This window comes from Citrus clementina, unplaced genomic scaffold, assembly GCF_000493195.1.
Source record: "Citrus clementina cultivar Clemenules unplaced genomic scaffold, Citrus_clementina_v1.0 scaffold_4, whole genome shotgun sequence".
Lineage (NCBI taxonomy): Eukaryota > Viridiplantae > Streptophyta > Magnoliopsida > Sapindales > Rutaceae > Citrus > Citrus x clementina.
This window is the reverse complement of record NW_006262274.1, coordinates 17,694,644-17,713,568: the sequence shown is the minus strand read 5'-3', so window position 1 is coordinate 17,713,568 and position 18,925 is coordinate 17,694,644. Positions and strand designations below refer to the sequence as shown.

At 36.0% G+C, this 18,925-nt stretch overlaps 3 protein-coding genes across 6 annotated transcripts; 1 reads left to right on the top strand and 2 right to left on the bottom strand.

Annotated features, from left to right (window-relative positions):
• Positions 1-960: 960 nt before the first annotated feature.
• On the bottom strand, positions 961-4,267 carry LOC18044588 (septin and tuftelin-interacting protein 1 homolog 1). Its single transcript, XM_006437339.2, has 2 exons — positions 3,849-4,267; positions 961-3,704 (listed from the first exon to the last, which is right to left on the bottom strand). Exons 1-2 carry the CDS (start codon positions 4,102-4,104, stop codon positions 1,348-1,350), a joined length of 2,613 nt encoding a protein of 870 aa, XP_006437402.1. The 5' UTR covers positions 4,105-4,267; the 3' UTR covers positions 961-1,347.
• Positions 4,268-6,666: 2,399 nt separating this feature from the next.
• Positions 6,667-11,376, top strand: LOC18044587 (maltose excess protein 1, chloroplastic). Of its 2 annotated transcripts, none has more exons than XM_006437338.2 (9): positions 6,667-7,105; positions 7,586-7,759; positions 8,174-8,464; positions 8,623-8,712; positions 9,975-10,076; positions 10,174-10,292; positions 10,540-10,602; positions 10,710-10,771; positions 10,916-11,376. In XM_006437338.2, the coding sequence occupies exons 1-9, from the start codon at positions 6,863-6,865 to the stop codon at positions 10,996-10,998; spliced, it is 1,227 nt and encodes a 408-aa protein (XP_006437401.1). In that variant the 5' UTR covers positions 6,667-6,862; the 3' UTR covers positions 10,999-11,376. The 2 variants fall into 2 exon arrangements, with proteins under 2 accessions (XP_006437401.1, XP_024042611.1); XM_024186843.1 differs by having other exon boundaries at positions 7,586-7,825.
• Positions 11,377-11,585: 209 nt separating this feature from the next.
• LOC18044586 (pentatricopeptide repeat-containing protein At5g14770, mitochondrial) lies at positions 11,586-17,539 on the bottom strand. Of its 3 annotated transcripts, XM_024186603.1 has the most exons (5): positions 14,199-17,539; positions 13,370-13,536; positions 13,019-13,248; positions 11,978-12,206; positions 11,586-11,840 (listed from the first exon to the last, which is right to left on the bottom strand). In XM_024186603.1, the coding sequence occupies exon 1, from the start codon at positions 17,413-17,415 to the stop codon at positions 14,296-14,298; it is 3,120 nt and encodes a 1,039-aa protein (XP_024042371.1). In that variant the 5' UTR covers positions 17,416-17,539; the 3' UTR covers positions 11,586-11,840; positions 11,978-12,206; positions 13,019-13,248; positions 13,370-13,536; positions 14,199-14,295. The 3 variants fall into 3 exon arrangements, with proteins under 3 accessions (XP_024042371.1, XP_024042370.1, XP_006437400.1); XM_024186602.1 differs by having other exon boundaries at positions 11,586-12,206; positions 13,370-13,555; XM_006437337.2 differs by having other exon boundaries at positions 11,586-12,206.
• Positions 17,540-18,925: the final 1,386 nt, after the last annotated feature.

Here is an 18,925-nt window from a genome sequence, read left to right as displayed (position 1 = left end):
TGAACCAACATCAATTTAATTTTTACGGCAGCTCTATGTATTTATTTACAGTTACATTTATTTGAAAATCTACATAATAAAAATATAATTGGATATTTGGACACGTCGTTGAAATGAATTAGTGGGTATTTGAAATTTTTTTTTTTATATACTCAATCAGAGCTCAATTCATATTAATATTTATAATTAAAAATCACTTCGGATTCTTCTGAATAATCCTATTAGAGTACAGCATGAATATCAACTCTCACTTTAAGCATGAATATCAACCCTCACTTTAAATTAGAGGGGATCAATTCTGCTCGTGAGGAATTTTATGATATTCTTGTTTATTTTCTCGTAAATAGTACCAGTGGTAGTACTCGATGTATTCAAATAAATAAATTATTTGATTTTCTCCAATGTTGTACGTATAGCACCAGGAAAACAAATCATGAGCAAGATTCTAATCCAAAGTCACAAGTTTCCAGAAACTGTAACATGAAAGCCAATCAGCAATGACTGCATGTCTGTTTACGTATAAATGTCACAGAATATATTGACAACCGAATCTGATCAGCACATCAAATGGATTACCTATAATTTTTTTTTCATGAAAATTTCACAGCTAAATTCACACGATTGGGTACTTTTAAGGCACTCACTTTCCATTAATACATGCAGAGAGATACAATTTCCATAAACCACTGTCAATCTTTATTATCTACATTGCATTTGCAGAAAATTTTACCAAGAGAAGCCTTGCCACTTCACCGATTGAATGTATAGTATAGTCCCGTCTTTCTTCCTTTCCCATTCTTTTTCTTTCTCTTCCTAATTCAAGCATATTTTTGGTTAAGAAACTTACAAGTTAAAGAGGCGCTGCAAGTAGAGCAGGATTGCTAAACCGTACTCCTTAAAAATTGGAGAGAAGTTTGACAGAGCGATACAGAAAACATTGAAATGGAAGGGCAATGAATATGAAACATAAATAATTCACTATGTAGAAGTAAAATTTGACAAGAGAGCAATAAGTCGAAAGCCAGCTCAAGTTACAAAAATCAACAAAAAACATGCCATTAGCATAATGTATTTACAAGATGAGCTAACAAGAAAAAAACCTAAAAGCAAAAATCTTGCGAGTATACAAAGTCAATACCAAGGAAAACTGTGTTGGCAAGTCCTTTTCTTCGACCAAAACCAGGCCGCTGTGGATGAGATGAAATACCCAAGAGACAATAACCTCCCAGTTCTTGATGCACTCTCTGCGAATTGCATACAGCAATCATTGCCTGAAACTTTATTTGTTTCAGCTACATGTTACCGTGAAGTGTGAACGGCAACAGCTCTTCCGATCATAATATAAACTCAACGTCTCCTTGTTAATGAATTATGATGCATCTTCAGCAATGTGTCAAGTGTTACAGGAGTCCATCCTTCTGGCTTTTGGGCATACAACATCTGATTTAGGGAGTCCACATATATACTTATGTTACCAAAGCCATAAATTTGCTGACCATTATGCATCCTGCCAGGTTTAGGCTTAAATAGCAACTCATGTTGCTGGGCATAAGCCTCAATGACTTCTTTCAAAGTCATTTGACGCCCATCCATACCATTCATCTGGGTTGCACTACCTAGGCCTGCTGCTGCAGCAGCTGCTTGTTGAGCTTGTGCTGCTGCTTTCTGCTGCGCCTCAAACTGTCTCTGCTCCCGTGCCTTAAGATAACTAATGTTCTCTACCGTACCAGGTTGGACCACAATCCCACCTTCGGCAGCTTGGGACATCATGTCAAGACCAACATTAAGCTGAGCCCGAATATTTTGATTTGCTAAAAGTTCCTCTGGAATAAGTCCTTTCCAACCCAAATACCATCTATGAATTTCTTCAAAGTCTGGAGCTGTGTTTAACCAATGATACAAAACGTGCAGCCACTTGGTGAAGAAGAATCTCTCCATCAAATCAACCATAAGATGAGTTGGAACAGCAGAAGCCCACGGCATAACCCAATTGAACTGATCAAGCTTCTGTTCTAGAGGATTTATTTGGAATTCTTGAAGGGCAATCTGCAACTTTGGAACTATATATCGACGCATAAGCTGTTCCCAACTTGCTGAATCGAACACAGTCTTCCAAGGTGACAAAATGGTGTAAGCAGATGCATCACTTGGATGCCAAGCATCAAGAACATTACTCAACTTCATGCGTATCATCTGATACAAACCCTCCAATTTATGTCCCAACAATGGCAGCCATGGATGAACCCAAACATGGATTGGAACAGTTTCACGACGTGGGTCCCATGAATCCACAGCACTTGTCAATTTTGGCAAAACTACTGTATCCAATATGGTATGAAGAACTGAAGATGGCAGCAACTTTTCCCAAGACTCCAAAAATCTAAGCATCTGCTCAGGGTCTCTGGGATCCCAGGTATTGATGCCAGCTATTCTCACAGCAGGTAAAACAACTTCTGATATCAACTGAGAATATGGCGTTGATAAATCCCATATATCTTGACTATCATCGGTTTGTAGCACATTCTTCCACATCAATACCACCTCCATTTTATGAGATGGATTTTGGAGAGGATCCCAACCTTGGAACATCCTTATAAACAAGGGCAAGGCAAATGAGCAAGCAATAGAGGCCAAGTTACAAAGCTTATAATCATTAGCAAATCTCTTATGTAAGTCGCTGAAATAATTTGCGAGCGAGACCAACGTTAATGTTCCTAATGTATGCTCTTTCTCAATTTGGCCCAGGACATTAACAATTGTCTCCATATTATCCAACTGCTGTTTCTGTTCCGCGGCTGTCTTTTCCAAATTCTCCTTCTCCTTTTGCAAGCTCAACGCTGTCTCCCTCGCGTTATTCAAATCTTTATCAATCTTCTGGATATCAACCTCAGCCAGATCCACAATCAACCTCACATTATGCTGCAGCTCAGGCATTGGAACATCATTCTCCCTTGCCTTTTCTTCAGCATCCAAATTCTCCAAGTTTGTCAAAACCCTAACCTGTGGCCCTCGCATATCAATCACTTTCTGAACAACCTGTTCTCTTTTATTTTCCAACAACTCCTCTGCTGTAATATACTCTTCCTTCTTCTTCACCTTCAGCTTTGACCAAAGCCTCTCCTTATTTCTCCCTTTCAGTTGCTGCTGCCCTGCAGTCTTCTTGTCTTCCAATTTCTCCAAACCTGGCAACTTTGCTGCTTCAGTCTCCTTAAAATCGTTGTATCCCATTCCCATATTCTTCGGTCTCAACCTTGCTTCAATCGGTGCCGTAATCCCTTGCTCATCCTTCCCCAATCCACGTCCTTTATACCACCCCATTTTCTCCATCATTTTCATCACAACGTTGCCGACACCAATATCTCCACCTTTTCCTCCTTGAGTTCTTTTCTCTGATCTCAACTTCTCCCTCTCCTTCTCCCTCTCCCTCTCCTTCTCCTTCCTCTGCGCCTCTTCCTTTATCCTCCTGCCAAATGGAGTCTGTAAGAAGCTATCATCACCATCACATGCCTCATCACTCACTTTCACCCCATTATCACTTTTCTTCGAATTACTCGCACTGAACCCTAACCCTGAAGCAGAAGCAGGATTCCCAGATCCAAAACCAAGACCTACACCAGACCTATTTCCACTATCATCATCTTCAAACATATCAACATTCTCTTCTTTCACATTCTTATCAATCTCTTGCTCAGGCATCACAGTACCTACAAAAACAAACAAACAAACAAAAATATATTAACTTACATGATTCACCTATTCGCACTATCTACTGCTAACGCCCAAGAAACATTTATTAATTCAGAAAATCCCCTAAGCTAATTAAAGTCAAGAAATTTAGTCATGTTTACCTGTTGAAACAAAATTAACGGGCTTCGTCAAATCGGCCTTTCGTCCAAAATCGCGGTCTTTTCTTCGCTTTTTGGAGGAGTAACCATCGTCGTCATCTTCGTCGGAATCGTCGGCGAAAACGCCGTACAAGACGTCGTCTTTAGTTTGCGTCGGCTTCGCTCTGCGTTTCTTGTAATAGAACTCCCCGTTTATCCACTGGCCGCCTTCGAAGTCGTTGTCCATTCCGAATTTCTCCATCTCCTGGTCTTCGTCCATCTTTGAATCACTGAAAATTTTAGGGTTTATGGCCCCAGCAAGCTACTTTCAATTGAATTAAACCAAAACAAAGAATTTCTTTGAAAAACAGGTTGGTAAATAATAACCGAGGGGAGGGAGCGACTGAACTTTGTTTCCCACTTTCCGTACGGTTTCTTCTAGATTCTCTTCTGGCTCGAGTGTTAAAACGAGGAATCATCGCCGTTGCTTGATGGGCCGTTAAAAGGGCCTATCTCAAGAGGAGCTTCATGGGCCGTTGGTCCGAAACTGACAGAAGCTTTCTTCGGCCTAGTTGATAAGTAATCCTCAACTATATTCGATATACACCCCTGTTGTTAATGTTTTGTTAAAGGGCCTGTTATGAACAATAACGACAGTCGTAATTTCCCTTTCCTCGAAGAGTAATCTTTCAACACGCGTGCCCATAAAATTTTTCTAATAATTTTAGATATCATAAATAATTTATCGGAAAAAGCTATTTACTCCGAATGCTAATCCCGAATTTGCGCCCCGAATGGTAAATGCATCATTTGGTTTCATTTGTTTTTTAGAAGCACGTGTTTCATTTGTTTTAACATTTTCCCTTTCCTTAGCCCCGAAAATATAGAGGTTCAGCACTTTCACAAACCAATTCTGATTTTGCAGTTTCCAAATGAAATTTTGCACTTAGGGTTTTTCACTCTTTTCAGCGCTGCAATGAAGTCTCAACTCCGCTTAAACGAAAGGAATATGGAAGGAAAAAGCAAATGAAATAAGTGTTGCACAGCTGGAAAGCAATAAATGAAAAAAGCAAATCAAACACGTTGACTGGCAATCAAATTACACAAAGCAATGAAACACGTGCTTCTCAAAAGAAAATTAAAAGCAAATGAAACGAAACGGTGCGTTTTACCATTCGGGGTGCAAATTCAAGGCTAGCATTCGGGGTAAATAGCAGCACTTTAATTTATCAGGGTAAAATTGTGGTACCACAGTAGTATCATACCACAACTGGATCCAACCATTGAATCCAACCCACAGTTGTCACCATAATTGGATCTAATGGCTAAATCAGTTGTCGTATGGTACTAGTACCATAGCTGGACCCAATTTATCATGATTATATTATCATAATGATTGGTTAATTATAAAGCATCTATCTATATGATGACATCAAAATACTGTATCAACTTTGTAGTTATCGTGCTATAATGAGCTATCTTTGCTGAAATATTAGGGGTGTTCGCGGATCAAATTTTATGGATTGGACATCAATCCATATCCGATCCATAATTTTACGGATTATAATTTTTCAATCTAATCCACGGATTGATTAAACTCAATCCAAATCCAATCCATACATCTACAGATCGGATGCAGATTTGACTCAATCCATATCCAATCCATACGTCGGTAGATCGGATGCGGATTTAACTTAATCAATATACAATCCACCATTTTACGCATTAGTTTCCGAATTAAAAGTTTTTAGGTCTCCACAATCCATGAACTAATGAAATAAGAAAAAACTAATAGAAAAAGAATTTTACTACCAATTAAATTTAATTGAATAAAATTTAAACAAATTAATTGTTTAAATAAAACTAAAATAATACATTCAAAGTTTCAAAACATAGCACATAAAGATTAATTGTTCAAATAAAGCTACAATAATACGTTTAAAGTTTCAAAATATAACACACTAAGATTAATTATTCAAATAAAATTACAATAATACATGAATATAACACCAAAATTAATTGTTCAAATAAAGCCACAATTAATTGAAATGGCGAAGTTTCTGAAACCAAACACAGTCTGATCATTCACCAGGGCTGTTGTACTTGTCAAAAAGTGGTGATTACGGAGCCGTCAACGATGGGAACCAAGAGAAGTACGGGTGCCGATCTTGAAGGTTGTGATAGTGCAATTGTTTGGCTGGAACCAGTGATTGTGAAGTGGGTCGATGGACTTGGGGAAGAAAATGACTTGCTCTCGTTGGAATCGTGCGGCCGACATCCTTCAAATCGGTGTCGAGAGTGTATCGAACAAATATTGGGTGTTGCTAGTACATGTGACTGTGGGGAAGCTTAAGGTTTTTTGTTTGTAAATTGTTGGTGACTTGACGTTATGTTACTTTATTTTTACTAGTACGTGTGACTTTATTTTTATTTTGTTTTATAATTTTTACAAGTTATATTTGTATATTTGATTATTTAATTATTTTTTTATTATTATTGAATAATGGCTAAAATATGTTATAGTGCTTATGTAACTATGTAATGTCACATTTATAATATTCTTTAATTAAATTTATAATAATTTTTTAACTAAATATATATATATAATTTTTTTTATAAATTCACGAATTATGAATTTATAGAAGTAAATTCCATATCCAATCCATCGACTGCGAATTTTTAAATTTTTAATTTATATACAATCTACGAATTTACAGATCAAATTTATACAAATTAAATTTTTACGGATCAGACGAATTGAGCAGATTGAATTGAATCCTGAACAATCCTATGAAATATAACTCAAACCGAAACACCGCGAGACAAGATCCGAGATCTCGTACTCGTTTACTTTTGTGGAACCCAAGATATCTCGCCGTACTAAGCCGCGAATATCTAAACTCCCCACCACGTGTCTCCCTATAGATCCTCAAGCCCTCACTTTCTTCCAAAGTACAGTTACCACTTGTGCTGTCACCTCCGTGCTTTCTATTTACTCATTCACTGACTAGAACTAGAACGCTTTGAATTCAAATAAAATGGCTGCTAAGGCTTTTGTGGTTCATTTTTCAGCTGCGAAACCTTCTAAGGAACCTTTTTACCGATACCCAGATTGCCTTTCCACGTCTCAATCTCTTCCACTTAAGTCCTTGTCTGTAAACAAGCCTGCTGGCAAGCTTAACAATGTGCTGTTTATAAGTCACTACACGCTTGCTACACTTCATCGCCGACTCAGTCCCGTTTCTGCCGGTGACTCGGATGTGCCTCACCCTTTTCACCAGGTACAATGACAACCAACAATGAACATTTTTTTTGTTTATTTGTGATAAAAATCAAATTTTGCTTTCTGGGTTCTATGATGAATGATAAACTTTTAGCAAGTTTGACTTCTGGGAAAAATTAAATGAATAAAGGAAAATGGGAAGAAATTAACTGGGGCATTAGCTCATTATATGATATCTCAGTTTCTTTGGAATCAAACATGAACTGAGAGAGAAGACGAATGTTTTAAGTATTGTGATAGTACCAGCCAGTTTATTGAATGATATTGTATAAGCTCTCAGTAAAGCCCAGATTGATTGAATGAAATTTATTGATTCCAATGTTTGTTTTTCAGAGATCTTACATTTCATGTTCTCTAGTGGGCGAGTTCTTTAAAATGGAGATAAAATAACCTAATTGATTGAAATTTCAGAATAACCTTGATATATGATGAGACTAATAGTGCTTATGATTTATTTTTGGCGGGAATGTTACACAAGGAATCGGCAAATTTTAGGAGCAATAAAGCCTTTGAGGAATGGAATTCGTTAACAGCCAAGTTCTCTGGAGCAGCAAATATCCCCTTTATGTTACTGCAACTACCTCAGATAATCCTAAATGCCCGCAATCTGTTAGCAGGAAATAAGGCTGCCCTTTTGGCAGTTCCCTGGCTGGTAAGGAAACAGCAGGAATTTGTAATCTTTGAGAGCATTGTTTATAAGTTTTTCCTCTTGTTGCAGGTAGTCCCTTCTTTTCATACTGGCATATCTTTGGCTATTTGTGAAACTTGGGTAAAAATGTAAAAGTCAACATATCAGGTTTTGTAGGATTTACCATTTTTTGTATGTTTTTGGTTCTTATCCTACTCCTAGTGAATTTTAAAATTTTATCTTAAGAACTTAGTTGAGGGGAGATTGCTGAATATATTGCTACAACGCTAATAGCTAAAGCATATGGAGAATTGTATAATAACACGATAACACATATTTCAATGACCGTGGGTTCTATGTTGTAAAAGTACACAGTCTAATTTTCATAATTTCTGTTTTGGTGATACAAATCTGAGGAAGAGGATGTTTTGAATACAGGGAATGCTGACTGGTTTACTTGGGAATCTCTCACTCCTGTCATATTTTATAAAGAAGAGGGAGAAAGAGGCAATAGTTGTTCAAACCTTGGGTGTTGTTTCCACATATGTGGTAATTTCACAGCTTGCTGTGGGAGAAGCAATGCCTATGCCTCACTTCATAGCCATCTCAGTAGTTGTGGCGACTGGTCTTGTTTTAAACTTCCTAAATTACTTTAACATGCTTAATGCTGGACTTTGGCGATTCTGGGAAGATGTTATAACAGTTGGCGGACTGACGGCTCTTCCCCAAGTAATCTCTCTCTCTCTCTCATCTTGCGTATGCAGAGAGATATTCATTTACAATTATCCAGTTTTCAATGTATTCATCTTGGCATTTTAAGAAATTAAGATGTTGATCTTGTTCAAGTCTTCACACTCTTACTTTTTTGTGTATGAATTTGAATGCAGGTTATATGGTCCACGTTTGTACCCACTATACCAAATAGTATCTTGCCTGGGACTATAGCTTTTGTCGTAGGTGTGGCTGCTGTTGTTATGGTAAGATTTATATCACTTTTTGGATTAATATTTTGCCCCTGATTACAGTAACACATTTGTATCACCAAAAATATAAGAAAAATTATAAAGCCATTGATCATTAATTTTTCTAGATGGTGAATTAGTGATAATATGTTGGAGAAATCCTTTGATGTAGAGCCTAGTCTTTTTGGCTTAAATTGAAGGAAAAGGGAGTATGCCATGTCATGATAGGCTTAATTTTAAGCTGACAACAAGGTGCAAAGCTGATTGTTGTCTTGTTTTATTGTCATAAAAAACCTTGAGATATGTAGAAAATTGAATTTCTTTAGACAAAGTAATAAAATTTGAATGCAACCCATGCTGTCTTGATATCTTTATTTCATATCAGGAAAAAAGAAAAAGGAAAAAACATTTATTCTAAGTTTTCAACTGGCTGGGCCAACATGACCCTGGCTTCATTCTTCTAGCTCTGGTCCTGGAGAAATGTTTCAATTGCAAAACTCTAGCATCAGGATCTTTTAGCAAATGGCAAACAAAAGGGTATGGTTTAGGTAGAGTATGGTCAGCTTTGGATTACAAACTCTTATATCCAATTAACAATAAACTTAAATAAGAACATACAGCAATAGTTACTTGCCAGTTGCTACGTTCATATTTCACCTAATTGCATTAAAGCACTTGTAGTGCAGTGATGTAGAAAAGAGCATTTTGGCATTTTAATGATCAAACATTGATGCTAAAGTATTAAGCTTGGAAACTTTTAATTGCAGCTGCTTTCTGGTGCAGTAGTTGCTGTGATTGACGTTTGTAATTGTTTTTATTTTTTGCGAAGTACAAGAGTTTCACCAACATCCCCGGATGATACTGTACTAGCTGAAACTCAACCTGATTAGGTTATTAGATTAATGTGTTGAAACTCTGTATGGATAGGGAAGTATGACTAAAACTAAGATGAGCATGTCTAAATATTAAATTCTGTTGATTTTTGATGTTTGGGCATGTGAATATTCTTGACAGGGTATGTTAGATGGTATGTCTGATTAAATATTTATATAGTAATCCAAAGATCTTGCCATCTAGTTTCTTTCTAGAAAAACTGCTATCATAGGGGATCTGGTAAATTTTAAGCATGCCCTTGAAATATGACAATGGATTTTTATCTAAGAATGATATCATTGAGGTACAGTTCTGTGTCGTTTCTTTTTTTCTTCAAATTAATAAATAGATATAGGCAGCCCAGTTTAGCAGACTTTTGAACTTGTTACTGCCAAGATTTGCAGGCAAGAATGGGCAAACTTTCAAAGCAAGGAGTTAAGTTTGTTCGAGCAATTTCTGGATGGACTGCTACACTTCTGTTCATGTGGATGCCAGTTTCACAAATGGTAATTTTTGTGTATGCTATGCTTCTAAATCTTGAAAGATCATAAATCTTAAGTATTTTATGTGCCTCTCTGACCAAGGTTTCTGCTGCCTGTTTAGTGGACAAATTTTCTAAACCCTGATAACATTAAAGGATTATCAGCATCCTCAATGCTGCTTGCAATGATCGGAAATGGACTTCTGATCCCACGTGCACTCTTTATTCGCGATTTCATGTGGTAATGCTCTTCCCCAAGTGTTCCTTTATCTGATTCATATATAAGATAGCCATTGGTATGGTTTGCATATGCAATTTCGAATATTTTTGTTTAAACTTGAACTGTTGGTTTCAAGATCCTTCCTAACCTCTATCCTATCCTGAAACTTAAACCTTGCAATTCTTGGCCTTCTTAAGATGTACTTGATAGTTGAACGAAGTGTAAATGTATTAATATCATTAACCTGTACATTCAACTATGATTGCAGGTTCACTGGTTCCTCTTGGGCAACTCTATTTTATGGGTATGGAAATCTTGTTTGCCTTTACTGGTAAGAAAATTTTAAATTTTCAATCTTCAATTACAATTTTAGGTTTCCATTGTTTTTCTGAATGGGAGTTCACTAATCTAAGTGAAAGCATTTTACTGTGATCCCAGTTCCAATGTTATCAGCAAGGAATTCTTTTTGGCAGCGACAGCTGGTTTAGTTTCCTGGATAGGTCCTTTCTCTCTCTCCCTCTCTTTGTATTGCTAGGCAACAATACGCTGATTGATAAGCTGCAAAATTAAATAAAAGTTAATCCTATCCTTGGCTGATGATGTTCAACATGAAGGAGATTCTGATATATTTCCATGTATAACAGGAATAGCTTTGTGGAGAGACACCATAGCGTATGGATTCAACTCGCCTTTAAGATCTTTGAAAGAGTTGGTTTATGGACAATAATTTGGAACTTGGTTTTATGCTTCCATGGAGTTTTAACTGATGTGCATTCTGTTCGGTTGTCTGATCTGAAGTACGAAAAAATTTCATGCCTCGGTGCTGAGATACAAGTGCCTGACTGAGATCATTACCACAGTTCGTCAACCATGGAGTTTTTCAGTTAGATAACTTGATGTAAGGTAATTGCCATTGATTTTATTGCAGAGAAAATAGAATAATTATGATGTAATCATCAAAGTAATAAATATAAGGACACACTATAGGTTGACGCTTTATTGTGGAGCATCAATGTTATATAATATATACAGACATCTACCGGAGAAATAATTCATGTATGTTATTTTGTAATACAGCCTAAACCTTGTAATAAAGTTTTCCATTTCCAGCTTTCACTTAAAAGTTTTTGTATTAATATTTTTGGTGCTTATATTAATTGTTGTAGGTTTAGATACATGTTCCACGTGTTGCTCATATCAATCAGAAACAATGAAAAAATTGAAGTTAATTTGGTATTACTGTTAAAAAGTGTTTTTTGTTAACAAACATGCGGCCTAATAGAGCAACTTTTACCTAAAACTTGGAGAGGTAAAGCTTGGAATCTTGAATCTTTTGTTTCAGCATACTGCTTCATTCAGAAGGGTTATTTTCTACTTCATAATGCTATGTAATACTTACAAAGAGCATTTCATTTTTCTGGGATGTGAGAACATGCAGTAGCCAGCAAGTGTAAAAGTTTCGGGATGTATGAACTACAATTGCATTAAATTTAAAAACTGAAGAGTATAAAATACATTGAATCAACCGAAACATCCTTGAAACATTGTGTCCTTTGCCAGTTTGTTCACCTGGATGTATCAGATATTGTAAAGCAGTAGCACAAGTCACAAGTAATACAAGTCAAGGAAGGAAAAAAGGAAAGATTTTGACTAGTGTGGGCACCGAAGTAAAAGTATTACTGTTGGGAAAAATATATGATACTCACTATATTTCTAATCAGCATATGTCGGAACTTCTAAGCTACGTGACCATTGAATGAGTGATCAACAAATCTGGTGGTCCATTGGAAATCTTTGTATTCTGAAAAGGCACATTAATGAGATGGAATAATTTGATCCCACCAAGCAACGCCATTTGAACGTGTTTATATACGTCTCAACAATATTAAGAATGGGGAGTAGATACTGGCTCCGGGCAGACTTTAAACGAAAAGCCTGAAGAGAATAACCGATTTTAGAAACGGCAAGGTCAATAATTAATTATTTCATTCATTCTCAAAGATCATGATCTCAATAATTTACTGAATTGATTTCTCAATATGAGTTAGTAGGGATGGCAATGCGGTAGGGTGGAGGTGGAGAGGCCTATCCCATTCCCCACTCCATTAAAAATTATCTTCATTCTCAACCTCATCCCTAATAAATGTAGTAGGGAATAATTTTCTTATCCCCAGCTTATTTCTTATTTACTTATTTAAAAAAACTCCAAAAGGTTGAAACACTATCTTGAAATAATATCAAAACTAAAAAATATTTGAATAGAGCAGCACTTTCCAAAATAAAAAGAAAACATAACAATATTTTAAGATTGAATGCGAAGTATAATATAAGATTTTCTTTTAGTTATAACATATTTATATTAGATAAAAATAAAAAGAAAATTTTATTAACCAACATTGTAATTGATAAAACAAAAATTATTGAACAAAAATTAAAAAAAATTCATATACAAGGGGGACTGAGATAGGGGTGGGGTGGGGAGTACAAAACCAAATCTCACCTCATTAAGAATTTTGGGATTATTTTTCCCCCATTCTGCAAAAATTATTCAAAATTCACCCCATTTGGGTTGGGCCTCATGGGACTCCAAACCTACCCATGGAGGATTTTATCATCCCTATGAGCTATGCAATAAACACTTATCCCAAATTAGTGGAATTGAAAATATTTTCCAGATGCATGCAGGCATTTTTAATTAAGAAACTTTGGCAAAAAACCAAAATGGTAAAAAGACAATCATCTATGACCTGTTGAAGCAGCAGCTCTTACTGGAAGATCGAAGCCTGATCAAGTGAAATCCAGACTTCTTGGACATCTGTGAAAGAATTAAAGATTCAAAACCAAGAAAAGAATAAGTGTTTAAGCAGGGATTCCTATGCCCGCCCATGAATACAGATAAGCTAGCGCAGCCTGTTCAAAAAGATTTTGGCCAGTTCAAGGTCAGTCGTCATCAGCCGTGTGAACTATTTGATGTGACCTGAACCAGTAAAATTACAACGTTATATTCTTGCATTTAGAAACAACAATAAATGCAAGTGCCAACAGCAGAAGTAGAACTGCTGAAAGATACTTATGAGAAAGTACATTATATGGGCTACCTTCTAAATACTGCAGTCATTTCGCTGTCAGTGAAGGCCATAGCTCTGTCCACTATTGAAAGTGAAGAGCAAGCAGCACATGCTCTCACCAATCAAGTAAACTCCTCAGTCAATTGTGCTGCTTTTAGCTTGTGGAACAACTCTGTTTTTCAGCACTTCATTACCAACTGCACAGACAGGAGAGGCCTGACTTACACAGAGGGAAGAAGGGTGCACATATGCAAAATTATTGTTAAAAAGACTACTGTCAACAAGAGAAAAGGATGTGACAATGGTACTGCTTAAAAAAGGTACTGCTAGCGGACATTTTGGAAATTTTTATTTATTTATTTCTTTTCCCCCTGATAGATTGTCTTTTCAATGAAAGTCCAAAGAATCGTACCAAAGTAGAAAAATTAATTAGCTGAAGAAAATCAGCCATACACACACTTGAAAAGGAAAGAAAGAATCCATCCAGAAGCATAATGAAATAATACTACATGAAGTAGTAAGTGTATGCTAAAAAACTATACATGTGAGTTATAACAAAAAAATGCAAAAGGAGAAGGCAGCCGCCGGTTCGTAGAATTACGGTCAACTGTAATCATCAGCCAAGCATTCACAAAATAGAAGCAGTATTGTAACATTGCTAGTTATTAAAATAAGTCATATTAAAAAAGGTAAAGATTTGAACATTGGAAAGGTAAGCCACGTTTGTGTTTCTTTTGGCCTACTCCACAAAGGAAAATCATAGGCTAGATAAACGTTCAGTAATAATTGTCCAAAGCAATTAGCAAATATTATAGACTACAGTGATCACCATAAACATAAATTGGGTAAGGGTGTATACCTTATGATATAACCACTTATGATATTCATAGTCCTGGAGGGGCAGCAAGGCTTCTCACACTTCCTTTTTTTGTTTTCTTTTTTTCTCCACCCATCTATTAAATGTCGTTGCTCTTGTAAAATTCTTGCAATAATCTCTGGGCATCAGCCTTCTTTCCTGGTCTAGCAAAGGTAGAACTAAAGCAAGTCTGAGTACTTTCACAAGGTACAAAACCTTTCTCGTTCATCTCCATAAATAATTTTTTTGCCTCAGCTCGGTATGACAGTATTAGTGTTCTGTCTAGCTCAGGCTCATTAGACAGTTCACACCAGCCACTGATTAATATGTCATAAGTTGAAGAGTTAGGATTTCTCCCTCTTGCTTGCATCTCCTTCAGAAGCTCTCTAGCCTGGTGCATCTTTCCCTCTTTGGCAAAATCACCGATAAGCACATTATAAGTGCTAGTTTTGGGAACATAGCCTTTGGTAATCATTTCGCAGTAAATTTGTATAGATTCCTTCTTATTTCCAATCTTAGCATGGCCAGAAATCAAAGTATCATATGTGGAAGCATCAGGCTTCAAGCCTCTTTTCTTCATTTCACCAAATAAATCATCCACCTCTTTCGTTGAACCAGTACCCAAAAAAATACCTAAAAGAATATTATAAGTTGCAGTATTTGGGGAAACGCCTTCATTTATCATCTGAGTATATGTTGCCAAAGCCTTGTTTATATGGCTACTAACCCAATATCCACGTATGAGGGCATTGTAAGTGATGGTATCCATCATTATTCCTCTTCCTCTCATATCTTCTAATACTGAAGTAGCTTTTCTGGTCATCCCTAGCCTGCATAAGATGGATATGAGACTGTTATAATATGCCTGATTCAATCTAACTCCCATGTCAACAAGTCGCTCGTGCATTTGGAGAATTACATCACCCCTTCTGCTCTTTGAAGATGTGTCAAGCAGAATCTTAATAGTGGTTGAGGTCGGGGAAAACCCCCAAACCAGCATATCATTCAAAACATCCATAGCTTTTTCAATCTCACCAAATCCAACAAGTCCTCCAACCAGAACATTACAAGTGACTGAATTTGGCATTATCCCATTCCTCCTCATCTCATCCCAAAGTTTAAAAGCAATTTCCAGGTTCCCCTGCTTGCAGCTTGCACTAATCATGATGTTGTATGTGGCAAGGTCTGGAGTTAAACCCATCTCTTTCATTCCAGAATAAACAGATTGTACTTCACATTTGCCATGTCTCAAGAGACCATTAATTAGGACATTGTATGCAGTGACATCAAAAGGAATATTTTTTTCTGTCATTTCTTGTGCTATGTTCAGAGCAGCTGTCTCCTTTCCCACTTTAAAGAAGCCATCCATCAAAGATGTGTAGTTAACCCGGTCAGGTACCAAGCCCCGGGACATCATATCTACGACCAATCCATTGGCTTCTTTCATTTTTCCATGTCTTTTCAAATAGTTTACAAAAATATCAAGTATATAATTGTTTTCCTCCATTCCTACCAGTTTCAGGTCATTATAAAGATCGAAGGCAACTTCTTGTTTACCTGCTTTGAAATAACCATCAATTAGTGCAGCAAAAATGAAAACATTTGGCATGATATTTTGACTCTTCATCTTTCTCATGACATTTGCTGCTTCATCGAGCATTCCCTTTTTAACATAACCATTTATGATAGAGGAATAAGTAATAACATTTGGAACAACATGTTTCTCCTCCATTTCTTGCAGGATAGATTCTGCAGCACTCATGTCCCCTAATTTGCAGCATCCATCAATCAGTGAAGAATAGGTGACATGATTGGAAACTAAATTATGCTTCAAAATCAAATTGAAAGTGTCCTCTGCCTCACTGGGCCTTCCAGCCTTAAAAAGACCATCCATCAATGTGGTGTACACAACCACATCAAAGGCAACACCACGGACCATCATTTGGCTTTGAAGAGCAAAAGCTTCCATGGCACACCCTGCTTTGAATAAAGAATCAATAAGAGTAGTATAAGATACATGATTTGGATCCACACCCATCTTCTCCATCTCCCTAAAAAGCATTTTTGCTTCAGCCAACCTCCCACACTTGCAAAGACCACCCATAATGGAACTGTAAGTAACTACATCAGGCAAGAACCCATACTTAACCATTTCCTCGTACAAACCAAGTGCTTCTTCAAGTGCCTGCTGCTTACAATATGCACTTATAAGTGTAGTATGAGTAATCAAATTTGGTTCAACTTCCACATTCCCATTTTCATTCTCAAAATTGTCAGCTTTAGATGTATCAGCATCTCTTTCCTTCTGAGACCCCAAAACTTCATCAATCAAACTCTTAGCCTTAACAAAATCACCTCTTTTGCAAAATCCACTGATTAAAGTATTATAACTAACAATATCAGGAATAACACCCTCCCTCCTCATTCCCTCCATCAATTTGAGGGCAGAACTCAAATCTCCACTTTTACAATAGCCATCAATCAATATGTTAAAACCTATAACATCTCTACAAACCCCACCATTCACTAAATTATCCATAACCCACTCTCCATACTTAACCATCCCAATTCTACAAAATCCCTTAACTAATGTATTACAACTAAAAGAATCAACACTAATGCCATTCTTTACCATTATTGACAGCAACCCAAACCCCTGGTTAGCTAATCCTTGCTCACAAAACCCCCAAATGACAGTATTATATGTTACATTATCAACATCAATTTCAACATTTCGAAGAAAATCCAAAGCAAAACTCAAGTTACCCACTTTACAAAAAGAGTGGACCAACACATTGATAGTGAAAACATTTGGCAAAACCCCACATGAGATCATGTGTGTATAAACAATCCATACCTGAGAGACCAAGCCAGAGGCATTGAAATGGTAAATAAGCTTATTCCAAAGGGACAAAACGGGAATAATATTGAAGTTCCTCATTGTAAAGAATGTATCTGATGCCTTTGCGAATCTGCCACAGGTTAGGTAAAGCTGTATGAGAGTGCAAAAGAAATAAGCGTAAAGATGGGATTTTGCAGGGGAGATGGCAGTGGCATTTCTGCAGTTGTTAGGATGGGGTGGGTTGTTTTTGAGAGATGAGTTTATTGCGAGTTTACTGTGGGGATTGTGAGGGTTATTGGTTGATGAGAAAGTGAGGGATTTCGAGAGAAAATATGATGGAAACAGGGCTTTTCTTTGCTTATTCAGGTGCTTTATCATAACTATGATGTATTCGTACTGCAATGTTTTTGTATTGGTTGTAAAGAATGAATTTTTGGTATGTCACTTCAGAGCTTCAATAGCTCTCTCAGCAACAGTTAGACTGAAACAACATGACAGAGATGAAGCGCCAGAGTGGTTCAATTTGCTCCTCCCGGCCCCTAGCGCAACATTTCTCCATGGGTTGTAAAATTGCCAAATTATCCATATAGTCTTAAAAAAACAAATAAGTTCACATTTTTATCATTTGTTTTAAATTCGTCCCTTTGCGCGAATGACCGTTAAGTGCCTGTTTGGTATGGCTTATTTAAGAGCTATAAGTGCTTAATTAATCCCATAAGCACTTTTTAAAAATTTTTATGGTATTTAGTTATTTTTTTAATAGAGTTTTTTTAGTTTAAATAAGCTAATTTATCTCTACTAACAAAAATATAAAATTTGAGCTTTTAAAAGTAGAGGTTAGAGAGTTTTTCTAAAAAATATATAATATAAAAAATATCACAAAGTTTAATGGTTCAAAAGTACTTTTTTATTGACAACCAAACACCCAATGACTTTTTATCCAAAAATACTATTGGTATAAGCTCTACTGTTATAAGCTCTATTTAATAAGATGTACCAAACGGAGCCTAAGTGCCTGTTTGATATGACTTATTTAAGAGATATAAGTGCTTATTTAATCTCATAAGCACTTTTTAAAATTTTTTATGGTATTTGATTTTTTTTAGTAGAGTTTTTTTTAACTTAAATAAGTTAATTTACCTCTACTAGCAAAAGCCCAAAATTTGAGCTTTTGGGAGTAGAGATTAGAGAGCTTTTCTAAAAAATATATAATATCAAAAATATCCTTAACATATTTTATTAATTACATAATACCCTTTGTATAAAACCTATCCTACGAAAATTGTTGCCACCATATAAACATATTACTACCGCCACTTCACTTTATGTTTTTTTTTTTAAATAACTAGCACTTTAATTTTGCAATCCCTAATACATAACCAACACTTGAGAGACCGATCATAGTCATAGCCAACATTTTTGGTGAGGAGGATACCAAGTAATGCGACACTTCTCATGTTCCGTTAACATTTCAGTTATATTATTAATTATCATTTTAATTTAGATAGTATTATTTGTTTAAGAGAATATACCAATTATGTAATTTTTAATTTTGAAAATTAAAGAAATGATTGAACTGATTTTTTCTTATTAATTAATAGCTTGGATGTATTTTGTTACATGTTATATAATTATGAATACATATCATTTTTAGTAATTTAATTACAAAAAATCACTTTTAATTTTACACAACCAAACACTTTAATGGTTTAAAAGTATTTTTTTAATTGACAATCAAACATCAAATGACTTTTTGTTCAAAAACTCTATTGGTATAAGCTCTACTGCTATAAGCTCTATTTAATAAGCTGTACCAAACGGAGAGTCACATAGAAGTGATCATAAACGGAGGATATAAAGTAGTGCTGCATATTTTAAAATTATCTTA